Consider the following 13,766-nt stretch of genomic DNA (forward strand, 5'->3'; position numbering starts at 1 on the left):
CAACAGAAAGAGAACTTGGCTAAGCTGCTTGAACGCAACCGTTGGCGTAATCTTTGTGCATTGTTCTGGGATTTGTTTGTTCACATCTGTTGCAACCAAATTTTTTGTATGGAGCCAGATGAGGGTATGCATGTTACATAAAAATAAATACTAAACGAGGAACGAAAACCGCAGCACAAGAACAGCTTTGCCCTATATGCGTAGTATATGTTTTCACCCTTTGTTAAATATAATAAATCACTCATATGTCAACCACACAGATTGGGAATAAGAGGGCTGTCTTTCATATACAAACACGCTGCTGTTTTTCAGACAGTGTGTGTGCCCGCGTGCTTTGTTTCAAAATCCCGAACAACACATGCTAGTCTGTAAGAGCTGTCCCCCTTGTTTTGTTCAGGAACTAAAATAAATATAAAAAAAAACTCGGGGGTTTAAATGCCTTCCTAGCCTCTATGCCCTTTGATAGGGCGACCTTCAATGCCGAACAAAGAGCACACAAGGCGGACAACAAGAGGAAAAACAAAAACAATTCGAGCTGCCTATCAGTGTAAGCTGCGGCGACGGTTATCGTACCCGCGGAGGCTGAAACCTCGGCCGGTTTACACGCCGCACCCCCCCCCCCCCCCTCACTCTGTCTGCACGGACCTTAGAGGTCGTTCACTGTACAAGCATGACCGCGTATAATTGGATACGTCTAGATTGCAGAGCCAATCCTTCCGATAATTCGATCGGCAGTCGTGCGGGAAAAGAAGCTCTCTGCCGGGCAAGGAAAGACAAACAGAAAAAAAAAACATTTCCTCGTCTAGATGTGCACTGACAGTATTCTAGACGAATGCGCGTTGAGGCACTGTCAACATGCAAGAAAAAATATGATATATACGAAGACGACAGATATGTTACAAGGGAAGGCATGCAAAAAGAGAAATTAATTAGATTCCGTGTCTCTTGAGCCCCGGCGGTTGAATATGGCAGAAAACGTATGTCAGTACGCTGGCGTTTCGAAGAAAAGCGACAGATTTAAAAAAAAAAAACCACAATCGGGACAGAAGCAAAACGAATGACGAAGGCAACTAATTGTGAAAATAGAGTAAATAGAATGAACGAAAAAAGTTTAACTAGTTGATATGCAATGGAGACAACAAGAAAAAAAGAAAAAATGGAATTAAAAAAGGAGATTTAGTGATGAAACGTGAGTTTCTTTAACATGCAACGACATCGCGTAGCGCACGGGGGAGAATAGTATTTCGCCCCATCGAAATGCGGCCGTGCTTTCATAAGCCGAACGTCATAACCGCTGAGCCAGAAAACAAAAAAAGAAAGCACGTAACAGCATATGAAGCATACTGGAAAAGAAGCCAGCAACGGTGGGCTCCTGAAATGCAAGCCCTTGTCTAATCGCCTCTTCGGCACCAAAGTCGTCAAGAGTAGCGAATCGACTCCGATGCGATGTGGCGGTGATACCGGTCACGCGTGCACTGACCCACGTATGCACATATCTGTCGGCACAAGCTGAGGCGCCTCAACTCGACATGCTCAGGTCAACGAGAACACCACGTATACGATGGGTGCCAAATACAATCGGTTCGATTCAGGGTACACTCGCAAAGCTGCTGACTTTGATATCCGTGATAACAGTGGGCGGCACAGGAATTCTACATTTTTACAGAACATTATTCATTTTAGAAACCGCTTTTTCTTTGTTTTAATTAAAACGTAGATATACGCGGATGAGTGCAGTGCAGTTTTTTTCATTTAGTAAGACAAATTTTTCAAGGCGGTCTTGAAACATTCATAAGGTATATTTATCTATTTATTCTATTCATTTACACATACATACATATTTATTTACTCATCCCGGAGGCTTTTGGCAGGAGACGGACAAGTTATATACGCACAAAAAAAAAGCATGTGTACAGTCAGGTTACTGCCGAACGAAAAAAATAATAGCAAAAAAAAAAACAAAAATGAAATCTTGGTAGCAATACCTTGCGAAAAGAAAAAGGCAATGCAGTGCGATAAATCACGCTCACAGAAAACAAAATATCTTACCTTTACTATCTTATATGATAACTTTACTAGCCCATATTTAACTTTACTAGCCCAGCTATAGTTGATAAACTCAACGTTGAAGTTCGAACTGAAGTCCTTATACTACCTATACATACGTTAGACTAAAACAACACTGATTAGTACCAGCCATTCACACATAAGCCCCTTTTGTGTAGTTACGAAGGGTGCCCTTTGTTTTACCTGCTTACAAACGAAAGCAGAATCCGAACTTCTACTCATAGCTTCCAGTTGACGCACCCAATTTCTCCATTACGGATCAAGCTTACGAAAGAGCAGAGGATCGTTGCGGCAGAGCTCGTCACCACTCGTGAATGCCGGAAATAAACAGCAAAAGCGAAGTTGAAAGCGTTTAGCAACGTCTAGCAACGATATTGCGGGAGCGCGCGCGGTATTTCGCAAATCGCGCGAAACCGTCTCTCGGGCGTCTGCATGGCCAGCGACTCGCAGCCGAGCAACCCTTCGCAACGCTCAGTCGAGCGCCTCAACTCCGCGCGTTAGCGCGCCGCCGAATGACGCTGCAGAAACCTCTGAAACTTCTGTTAGCGTCGTGCACGGTCCACAATCAACCGCCGTTAACGTTCGACACGGCAGAACGCCCGCGAGTTCTGGTTTCGGGCCGAAACAAGGCGACGCGCTCACTGCAGAAGCCGGCGCTGCTACAGCTTCGCGCCTCGGCCGTTCGGCTTGGGGCGGTGGCGTCGTCTGCTACGGGTGGTAGACGGTCTGTGCCGTCTATCACGGTTTAGGATCACGCTGGAGATTGCGCTGGGTCGCGAATTAACGTTGACTCACCCAAAATCACGCCGTCCAGGTCGAAAAGCACGTGTGTTACCGGCTTGAAGGTCGCTGCCATGGCCCCTACCCCGAGCGCACCCTGCCGAGTTCACGTCTTCCTCGTCGCAATTCTGCGACACGAGTGGCAGACGACGCGATGTCGCGGCAGTTTCGATTTCGATAACCGGATAGGGAAGGACGTGTTATTGTGCAGGAGTGGGCTTCCCTTTCTATTCGCTGGCTGAGTGATAGACAAAAATCTTAATTAAGCTAAAATGAAAACAAAATCCGTCACAAAATGGTACAAAGGTCGACTTCCAAATGGCCTGCCATATCGTTGATACTGCTTATACGCTCTCGCCGCTCTCGCCAAGGTCTCTCGACGGAAGCCGCGCTCAAATTACGCAGGAATTTGTTCTACAAAATATAGTAGATGAACACAATACAATTTAAAACGACGTAGTTTCTTATGCACATATATTTAACGAGTACGAGAGTTAGCAGGCAGCGAGTGGTGATAGGCAAAACTCAGTTCGTTTCAGAACCTACGCGTTTAACGTTGGCAACAACGGCATTACAGTTTATAGTGCGTGGTCACAGATGGCGCCACAATGCCAATGAACTATTACAACTCGTTAGATGTTATTGCGGGGTCGGGTTGACATGTCGGAATGTCGCATTCCTGAATTGGATATGTTGTTCGCTTGCGTACTGCCATTTGAACCAAGTAGTTTAGGCTCGTACTGCATTACCTAAAAATTACGCCGTGGGATTGCATACGATAACGACAAAAGAGACCTGACAGAGCGCTTGCAAACGGCCGGTGCGCACAAGAAACCGTTTACACAAAGTTCCGACGTAACCTGGTGGAACTAGGTAATGAATGTGTCGAGTAACAGATTAGCGCTAGTAATGAGCGCTTTTGACAACAATTTCCACGCAAAAAAAAAAGTTGCGCAGTCGACAGGATTCGAACCTGTGCGGGGAGACCCCAATGGATTTCTAGTCCATCGCCTTAACCACTCGGCCACGACTGCGAGACGGCTCATATGTGCGCAATTGATGGTGCAATCTGTGGCTCACTTCACCTATAGCTGGCCCACTGGTTGCCCTGTTCAACGTCGCAGTTTGTGTATTAGGGTCACGTCTGGCACATCTTTCATCTTCTCCACCAGTTAAGCAACCCATCTTTCAGGTCAATGATAGCCAACAGTACATGCGCCTCGCCTGCTTGACTCTGAACAGGGCACGACGCGCTGTCCAGCCTCGTTAGTTGCCGGAGTTCGACCGGAGTTCAACCGGAATATCCCCCTAGGCTTTTTTTTTTTTTTAATACTCAGATCTTTGCAATAGGTGCCAGCAAATGACGATATTTCGGTTAGTAGTACATGCATGTTCCTCGCATTGGCGCCCAACGGGGATCTGTAATTGTTTCCCAGTTTGTTATGTTTTGTTAATTATGTTATATGTTATGTTATGTTATGTTTGGCTATGTATTATGTACGTCGCCTCCCACTTGGCTACAACAGGAACCCGTCATAATTGGCTTCCAGGTGGAACCAGATGATTCTAACTGAAACTGAAGCACTCCCAGTTTAATTTTCAGCTGATGATTTTAACCTGGTACTCCAGTGGATAGTAAGCGAACTCGAAGCACCCGGCTGAGAAGAAGCACGCCCGGAGAAGCTCACACGGGGTTGCTGCGTTGCAACTGTTTCAAACCCTGCCAGATATATTAATTAGAAGTTGACCGTTCCGCATTCTCAATTCTTGAATAATTTAAAAATCGACTTTCAGTTTAAACCACCCGTGCGCTCTTATATCTGAATGTCCAGTTTCGTTTATCTCATTTAATAAATCCGACCAGGTCAAAAAAATAAAAATAGAACCAATTGTTCGAATTGGAAAATTTCCAATCGACACAAAATGTTCAAGAACCAATTGTATATTTGCCATCCATTGGGCTCGACCAATTGAGCCCATGCTTCCAATATTCGAAATAATTGGTCACCCAGCCAGACCAAATGCACCAACTACACCCAAATAGTATACCTATTCGACTCAGTGAAGCGTAAACCCGAAAACGCCAAGCATATATGCAGTGGAATGAAGCTCCGCAGAAAGAAATGAAATTAAGCATTTATTTACGCCCGGTGACCTGGATTATTGAGGAGGGTATACTGAGCACCCTTAGACTCAAGGCAACGCTAGTGTAAAAAAAAAAAAATTAACCCCTCACAAGTCTCGTCAGTGTGGCATGTTCCCAAGTGCTATATATGTCCTTCGGAGTGGATCTTTTAGTTCGATATCTGGAACAAATCTTGCATCCCCGAAGTGCAGGAGGGCGTTCACAATCCTGCTTGTCCTCATGGTTTCTTCTCCTGCTCTTACGTCAGCGCAGATACGGCTTCTTATTTACAACTATTCCATGGGGCCTATAAAGAAACTGTAGAACAAAAAGAGAGTTGGACGCCTCAGCCCGCTGCCCAGCATTTGGACGCGGCGCCTGTGCTTCGACAATCACTTTCCAACCCCTTCTTCCAATCTGGATCCTCAGCCCATGTAACGAAGTTCGGCCCTCTGATTGCTCCCAAACTGGCTCAGCTAAATATATTTAGAGGAGGTAATTAAATTTGGGGGTTAACTGAATTTCAGTTATGTTCAGCAAATTTAATTTCAAAAGAAAGAAATAATGCCTTGTCCGCACCGATAATAGGACCGTGATTAAAATGCTTTGAAAAAAAAAGGCAGAAATTGGGGAAGGAGGCGAGTCAAGCTGCGCCACTTTCACCATAAGTGCCACTTCTCTGTACCCAGAAAGGGTGAAGTCTTCAATTTTTTTAAGTTATTAGGGAAGCAGGCATGCCTGACTTGTTTCTTGGTGTTCGTGTGCCAGCAGCATTAGTAATTTTATAATAGCGCGCCTTTTTCCGGATCACAGAATCACATTTTAGCCGGCCTGCCAATTTGAAATCCGTCATTGGGGCCACAGCGTAATTCTTGCTGCTGTTACGTGTGGGGCTTCTGTCCCGTAGCAGGCCACTGGTGTTGGGGGATTGCGCTTCGATCCCACCGCTGCCACCAGTTGTTAGGTGCGGGCCCCTGGTTCGCCTGTGCCGTCTCTCGCCAAGGTCGGTGTCCCCGGGTTCCGGATCGGGAGACTGCTGTTGTGGGGGTGACGAAGAGATGAGAGGGTCTTCGAGGTGAAGAAGAGACAAAGGGTTTATTTACATTTTTACATAGTTCGAAAGAGTGAATCGGGAGCTGGGGAATTTAGTTCATTAAAAATGCGCCGAATCACTGTGATGTAGATCACGTATCCAGTGTTTAGGGTCCGCCTTCCAGGACGCCCCCAACAACACACTCTTGCCACTTCTGGCAAGTTATGGTCCGCGCTCTCCAGGCAACAGTGATGAATAGCCCGAAGGGGGTCTTATGGCAGCGTCGAAGGTCAGTCACCTGCACTTCACAGCGGTAGCGTGGGAACTGAAGATTGCCACTGCAGTTTGCAGAAGATTCCACGTATAAGGAAAAGCACTTCGAGGTTGTTTTCGAAGCACGAGGATTCCGGCGTCGTTGGCTTAGTCAAACACGGCCGCATTTGCCACGGCTCATTGGCAGCCCCGCCGCTCGCCGGCTTCCCCGCCGTCCCCTCCGGGAGAAAGATGTCCCGGGTGGGTCCGGCGTTGAGAACAAACGACAGGTTCACCAAAGTCGTTCTCAGGCAGCGGAAGGCCGTTTCACCCCGTAAACAGCAGTGGGGGGGGGGGGGGGGGGGGGAACAAGGTCCCTTGTAGACGCTATCACCTGCATTCGTGGCGCCGCAACCCCGTCGACGGCTCTTTGAAGCTTCTGTCGATTGATGACTTCCAGCGGCTTGAATATTCTTGGCATGTTGGTGTCTCCAAACGTAACACTGCGTACAAACCTTGCAGTGATCTATCGCGAAGCGCTACGGGCCACTTTCCAACTTCTTCAGTTCAAAAGTTTCATAAGATTGAATTGTTTCTCCAATCGAACTGTTCAGTCCCCACTCACCAATAACTATAGAAGAGGCCATATCATTTTTGGTTTTGTTTTGTTGTATCGATTATTTTATTAGATGGCTACAGCGCCAAATCCTGCTACGGTATCGAGCGCACCCCGAGCGCGCGGACACTCTGCGCACCGAACACGACCTCAAGGGCACATGAATCGCGTGCGCAGGGAGCGGTCTTGATGTATGTTCCCCGGAAGAAACACTAGGATTGGGCGTGGTTCATCTCTCACGCATCTACATACACGTCGGCATACGCGGTAGCGCGGTAGTGTGTGCTGCATCGGCTCTACATGGGCGCATGCACGCGCCCCAGGGCGCCATTATTAGTTCATTAACCGCGCCCCTGGCGGCAACGCGTCCGATTCGCACGGTGTATGTACGGACCGCCCTTCCATTTGTTCCAGCGGCCCGCTTGTGTGGAGCCTTCTTGTTGTAAGAAGTATACCGCACGGAAGCCGGCTCGGGGAGTGGTAATTGGCCTGGAGGTCGCGAAGCAGCAGGAGCCTTTTGCCCACCGTGTCCGCGGCTGGCTTCTTTTCTCAAACCTGTGCGGATCTGAGTAGAGGTGAAAGGAGAAACACTGCAGAACATCATTTGTACAATCTGCACAATCTTTCACGTCCGTATTGTGCACTGTGCAGTACACAGACATTTTTATTGCTTGTGGAGGGTTTATGGTCGCCTGCATTTCATCTCATTGTTCTGTGCAATGTTTGGGGACAGTCCAGGTCTTCAGCTAAGGAGTATACAAGCCCACTGCATAGTATGTATACTGTCGGGGACAAAAGTCTCCAAGAGGCGTCACAAGGAACCGATGCTGGATCCGGAGTTCCCGGGTTCAAACCCGACCGCGGCGGCTGCGTTTTTATGCAGGCAAAACGCTAAGGCGCCCCTGTGCTGTGCGATGTCAGTGCACGTTCAAGATCCCCAGGTGGTCGAAATTAATCCGGAGCCCTCCACGACGGCATCTCTTCCTTCCTTTCTTCTTTCACTCCCTCCTTTATCCCTTCCCTTACGGCGCGGTTCAGGTGTCCAACGATATATATGAGACAGATACTGCGCCATTTCCTTTCCCCAAAAACCAATTATTATTATTATTATTGAATGCTCGGACACCAATCAGTATTAGCGCCTGTCATCCTCACACGCTGCGATAGCAGACACCGAACTGCTGCAGCTCAAGGATAAATCTTGCAGGCCTGCTTATGTGACGCACTGCCTCATTACTATACGATTCAGTAACAAAACTTTTTTTTAACAAAACATACAGAGAGGGAAAAGTATTTGAGCTATACCATGTATTGAAAATCTAAACTAATGCTTTTTGTGTGCCGCTGCAAACAAGAGAAGCAATCTCGTAATGACCACTTTCTTCACACATTATCAACGCACTTATGGGAGCAGTTAGATTGATATATATGGCAAGTTTGTTTTGCATATATACACTAACAGAAAGGAATTTCCACGCAACGACTCAAAGCAAAGATCTGGACACAATATGCACTGCCTTCAGCTAAGGTAGCACAGCACAGTCTGCAGCGTCCAATAATGCACTAACTATGACCAGCAACTTTCCCTCTTGCTCTAATTTATTAAAGGGCTAGCATGACCTTGCTGCGAAGCTTTCCGGCTGTTTGGGCGGGTTACCGCGCCGTCTCTTCTATGAAATGCGCTGTCACAAACAGAGATCCATTTCCTTGATGGGAGCCCGCAGTAACAAGGCCAAAGGAGTTTAGCAATCTCTAAAGAGGTCGCCCTGTCCTTCCAGTAAATTGGTTGCAACTGGTGCCTTGTGTGTCGCGTTTCTTTTTGAGAACGGATGCCGTCGAGGGCGCTTTATTCCCTTCTTCTTAAAGCCGCTGTTTTGGCAAGCTAGTGGCTTTCTTGGGACGTAACTTCCTTTAGATTGGTGGGTTTCGCGTCGCAGTTAATGTCCAACATTCTTGGACAAAAAGAAATTTGAATTTTGGAAAAGTGTAAGGTACTCGTATAAAGGTATTGCAGGCAACGGCCCATTCTTCCGATAGGTGGCAGAATCATCTTTAGTGTTTCTATCGCTCACATCGAGCAGTGAAGACTACCATAGAAATGCAACAGGGAACCTCATTCTTCCTTTCTTCTTTCACTCCCTCCTTTATCCCTTCCGTTACGGCGCGGTTCAGGTGTCAAACGATATATTATTTTATTTATTATTTATTCAATACTGCCAGCCTCCATTTGGTGGCCAAGGCAGGAGCGGTACAAGGACACATCGTACATCGCGACAAAACAAAGCAAGTAAAAATGCGGATAAAGAAGCAAAAGCTAACACACAGGGTTTTATAGAAAGACAAAGAGCAAAGTTAAAAGCACTCGGTTACCTAAAATACAAAAGAAAGCAAACAAAAGAGCATGAACGAACACACTGCGCTTAAAATGACGATATGACAGCAGATAAAAAAGACTTCTGGTCTGTCAAACGGACCACGTCACACGGAAGCCTGTTCCATTCCAATATCGTTCTTGGAAAAAAAGAAAACTGATACGCTTTCGTTCGGCACTGTGGCACCATGATTGTCAAATTGTGTTTATTGAGACAGATACTGCGCCATTTCCTTTCCCTTAAAAACCAATTATTAATATTATTATTAATATTATTAATATTATTATTATTAACGCTTTTGACGACAGCAAGAATGCTAATAGCGAAAACAGGCAGGCTTACCGACTGGATTTCTGCGGATATATTGACTGTTATAGTGAAATGTGGCAATGTTTGAAAAAATTGCGCTTATAAACTCTTTCCCGTTCAAAAATGCTTTTGTCCAGAATTGTGGGGTATGTGTCTTTACGGAAGCGTTTCTACCCTTTCTAGAGTATAGAAGCAATACATTTTTACTTAGTTTCTATAGTATTTTGGTCACTCTACCTACCTTATTCCTTTTTCTTTTTTTTAACTTTTCGATCGATCATTGTTACAACAGTTCTTCCATGCAGGAGGGAGGGGGTGTTCTTGGAAAGATGTGCGAGCCAGCGCTGGAGCTTCAAGATATTTAGCGGTTTGGCGAACAGAATTTCTATGTCTTGGTAAGCACTCATCCCCGTTAGAAGCAACACTGGCGGTTGCGGAGTGCAGGCCGGAAATGAATGCTGGAAATGGATTGTATTATCTTCCACATAGTCCTTAGCATAGCCACTCATAGCCGGCTATAAATTAAGGGCGCTTGCTTTGGAATTCTCCATTTTACATCCCAAATTTTCTATCTTAATTTAATGTCCGAGTGCTTTTGGTCCTACGCGTAATTTCTTTAGCTGGTGTACCATGGTTTTCACGCAAAAGTGACGTCTGCGGGGATCTCAAGTACTAAAATAAATAATCAAATGAATAACTCTGGGGTTTTCTGGCTCTGAGCCTGCACCGAAGGAAGAGGGAGACGGCGGCGTTTTTGAAGTCACGTCGTACTGTCTCCTCTGGCCGTCCCCTTCCACTGGATTCCGAATCGGACGTTCGAAAGCAGCAGAAGAAGAAATTGCTTGAGACAACAATGGGATGCCTACTCGGGGTCGCGGTCCGCATTTGTCGCACTGCTCCTGCACAAGACGGACTCATTGTTTTCCCTCTTGCAAGACAACGGGACTGGTTCCAATCGTCGCGGCCGTTGTTTCCCCCGCCTTGTAGTTTGGTTGGGCTGGCGGCCGGAATTTACTTTCCATTTGGGCTCAAAGCGACGGCCGTTGACCTGGCGTTCTAACACGACCTGAAGAGCGCATTCGGCGCCTACCCCTTACCGCAATGATGGATCGACCACGTGGTGCGTTTAGAGGGATCATTTCTCACGTGGTGTCTTGAAGTCTATAACTCCCTCTCATGGAGTAAGGTACAAAAAAAAATTGGCGTACTTTCAACACGGCCGGGAGCATATTGTCCTCGTTCCTTCTCAGGGCTACTGCCAATATCCTACACTCTGGGGCTAAATTGACGTCTCGGAACCCGTTTTTTCAAGTTCATTTTAGTCAATTTAGTTGGTGGCTTTAGGTTTAGTTTGGCTTATGCTTGTTTCACGTCCCAAAGCAACTGAAGCTATGGGGGACGCCGTATTGAAGGGCTCCGGAAATTTCGACCACCTGGGGTTCGGGCACTGACATCGCACAGCACACGGACCTCTAGAATTTGGCCTTCATCGAAATTCGACCGACCGAGGCTGGGGTCGAACCCGCGTCTTTCGGGTCAGCAGTCGAGCGCCATAATCACTCAGCCACAGCGGCGGCTACTTGGCTGATACATCAGTATAGAGGTAAATTCGGTGTATCGCGGACTATCTAACGGATCTGTCTGGTCACGGCTATGAAGCGACAATATCAGGTTTTAATAGGGAAGAACTTTTGGGTGCGAAACTAGGCCTCGAATGGAGGGTACGGAAACATGTTCTGGAATTATAAAGCAAAAATTGGCGGACTACCGCTTTGCAGCAACTACTCTCCTTGGTGGCGATGAATGTAGTGTTGACCAGAAAGTGACGAAGAGCTACATTTTCGATAACAAAAAGTTTGATCACCAAATCAACCATTTTGACTTGGATTAATTGCTGAGTTTTGATAATGTTAAAGTGTATAGTAATTTAATTGAACAATCTCAGGCAATATACAGCGCCTCATAAATAAGAATTTCGCATGAACAGAAAAATGCCTGAGAAACCGCAGATAGATAATCGTATAACAAAAGTAAGTCATGTGAAAGACCTATCATTTGCAAGCTGTAAACGGGATTCCTATAATTTATGTAGCAAAGAAGAATACAAATGCAGGAAAACCAGGAATAAGCTAACAGTGGTGATGCGGACAGCGAAAAATAATTATTTTTAATAACAATTAAATAAATCAGGGATATAAGGAAAACGTGGAATATAGTGGACTCGCTGAGTGGAATACAGAAAAAAAACAAGGTATATATGCGATGAAATAATCTCCTGTCCCTTCCCTGGACGAAGACTTGAAGAATTCTAATGGTGCTTCGCTTCGAAATGTTTTAATAAACCAATTTTAGTAACCTTGTATATACAGATGGACTGCCCTGTCTGCATACAAGCCTGGACCTTAACCGTTCAGGTACAGACTGTGATGTGCTATTTGATGAAATAATCAAATTAGAAATACAATTACTTGGCCAGTGGCTGTATTTCTTGGTTTTCGCGCTGGGAGTGCCCATATATATGCAAACAATTCTCAACATATTACTGGCCCTGTCAAAGGCGATGTGGATGACAATTCGGTACTTATAATTCAGTAGCGGTGTACAGAAAAAAAAACACATTTTCGAATGTACTGCAGGCATGTATGTGGCAGCACTAACAGGGCTTTCGCCACACGTCCGTGCTTGAACGATTCTTAATCGACGAGACAAGTTGGCAGTGCTCCAGCCATTTCGCGGACCTTAACTGACAAAGCTAGACTCCTGCAAGGTTGGCTTACGTCGACCTGGAGCTTTAGTGTCGCTATATACGTACGTACTATATACGTTTAGTGTCGTTTAGTGTTTTAGTGTCGCTATATACGTATGTACTACCTATATACGTTTAGTGTCGTTTAGTGCCGTTTAGTGTTTTAGTGTCGCTACGTACGTACTGTGTACGTATATATACTATATACGTTGTCCTTACTATATAACTTAAGGACAACACAGCGAGCCACGGAAAGGAAAATGATAGGTGTAACGTTAAGAGACCGGAAGCGGGCAGAGTGGGTGAGGGAACAAACGCGTGTTAATGACATCCTAGTCGAAATCAAGAGAAAGAAATGTGCTTGGGCAGGGCATGTACTGCGAAGACAAGATAACCGCTGGTCCTTAAGGGTAACGGAGTGGATTCCAAGAGAAAGTAAGCGTAGCAGGGGGCGGCAGAAGGTTAGGTGGGCGGATGAGATTAAGAAGTTTGCAGGCAAAGGGTGGATGCAGCTGGCAAAGGGCAGGGTTAATTGGAGAGACATGGGAGAGGCCTTTGCCCTGCAGTTGGCGTAGTAAGGCTGATGACGACGATGATGATGATGATGATGATGATATACGTACTATCGGGGACAACAGTTTGCGGGCCGCGAGTTCTGGGGAAAACGGTTATTCTAGCTCCATCTCGGTACCCAGTCGCCTGATATTGTATGAAGGCATTAAATGTCTAAACGCTCGATCCTTCCTCTGCCAACTATATCGGGCAACTGGGTAGCGAGGTGAAGCTACTGTAGTCGTTTTTCCCAGAACTCGCGGCCCGCAAACTTTTGTCCCCGATAGTACATAATGAGGCGCACGCGATCCAGCTCTCTGATGAACTGTTCAGCTTAATATATCTATATGTGCAGCAGTGAAAGGGCATGAAGATGGGATTCTTGATAACGCACAAAAAAGCTAACAAGGCGTAGGCCAGGAACTCGGCAGGTTCTCACGCGATTATACCAGGGATCCGGGGGCATATCACTGCTTTCTCTTTCTTTTGCGCACAGCTGTTGTTGTTGTTGTTGTTGTTGTTGTTGTTGTTGTTGTTGTTGTTGTTATCCTCACACTGTCCGGTCTAGTTCCAACTTCTTTTTCTTTTTGTTGGTTCTTCATTCTGAGTACCGTTCTTTCATATGTTCGGGGAGGCATGGGGATCGAACGCTAAAAGCGTGTTCCGCCGACAAAGCGATCACGTGCGATGCGGGATGCCTGCATCTGGGCGCGTGCATTTACACAACACGTGGCGAATGATGCGGCAAGAAAGTGGGCTGATCGCCGTGACAGCGTGTCCTACCGTCCCCCCCCCCCCCCTTCCCAGTTCCTTTTCTGTGGTTTTGTACAAATGCGTGATGCGAAAGGAAATAATAATTAAGAAGCAAAAGAGAGAAGAAGCTGCTGCGGAGGTCGGGGGTGTCACAACACAAA

At 46.2% G+C, this 13,766-nt stretch overlaps 1 protein-coding gene and 1 non-coding gene across 2 annotated transcripts in view; both read right to left on the reverse strand.

The window, feature by feature from the left end:
- LOC144101778 (pseudouridine-5'-phosphatase-like) overlaps positions 1-3,056 on the reverse strand; it is a 15,888-nt gene extending 12,832 nt beyond the window's left edge. The window contains exon 1 of the mRNA XM_077634985.1: positions 2,863-3,056. Within this exon, the coding sequence (XP_077491111.1) occupies positions 2,863-2,923 (61 nt within the window). The 5' untranslated portion in view covers positions 2,924-3,056. The remainder of the gene's footprint in view (positions 1-2,862) is intronic.
- Positions 3,057-3,799: 743 nt separating this feature from the next.
- Positions 3,800-3,881, reverse strand: TRNAS-AGA (transfer RNA serine (anticodon AGA)). The gene has a single exon. It is a non-coding gene; the product is annotated as a tRNA-Ser (tRNA).
- Positions 3,882-13,766: the final 9,885 nt, after the last annotated feature.

Source organism: Amblyomma americanum, chromosome 8, assembly GCF_052857255.1.
Source record: "Amblyomma americanum isolate KBUSLIRL-KWMA chromosome 8, ASM5285725v1, whole genome shotgun sequence".
NCBI classification, from domain to species: domain Eukaryota; kingdom Metazoa; phylum Arthropoda; class Arachnida; order Ixodida; family Ixodidae; genus Amblyomma; species Amblyomma americanum.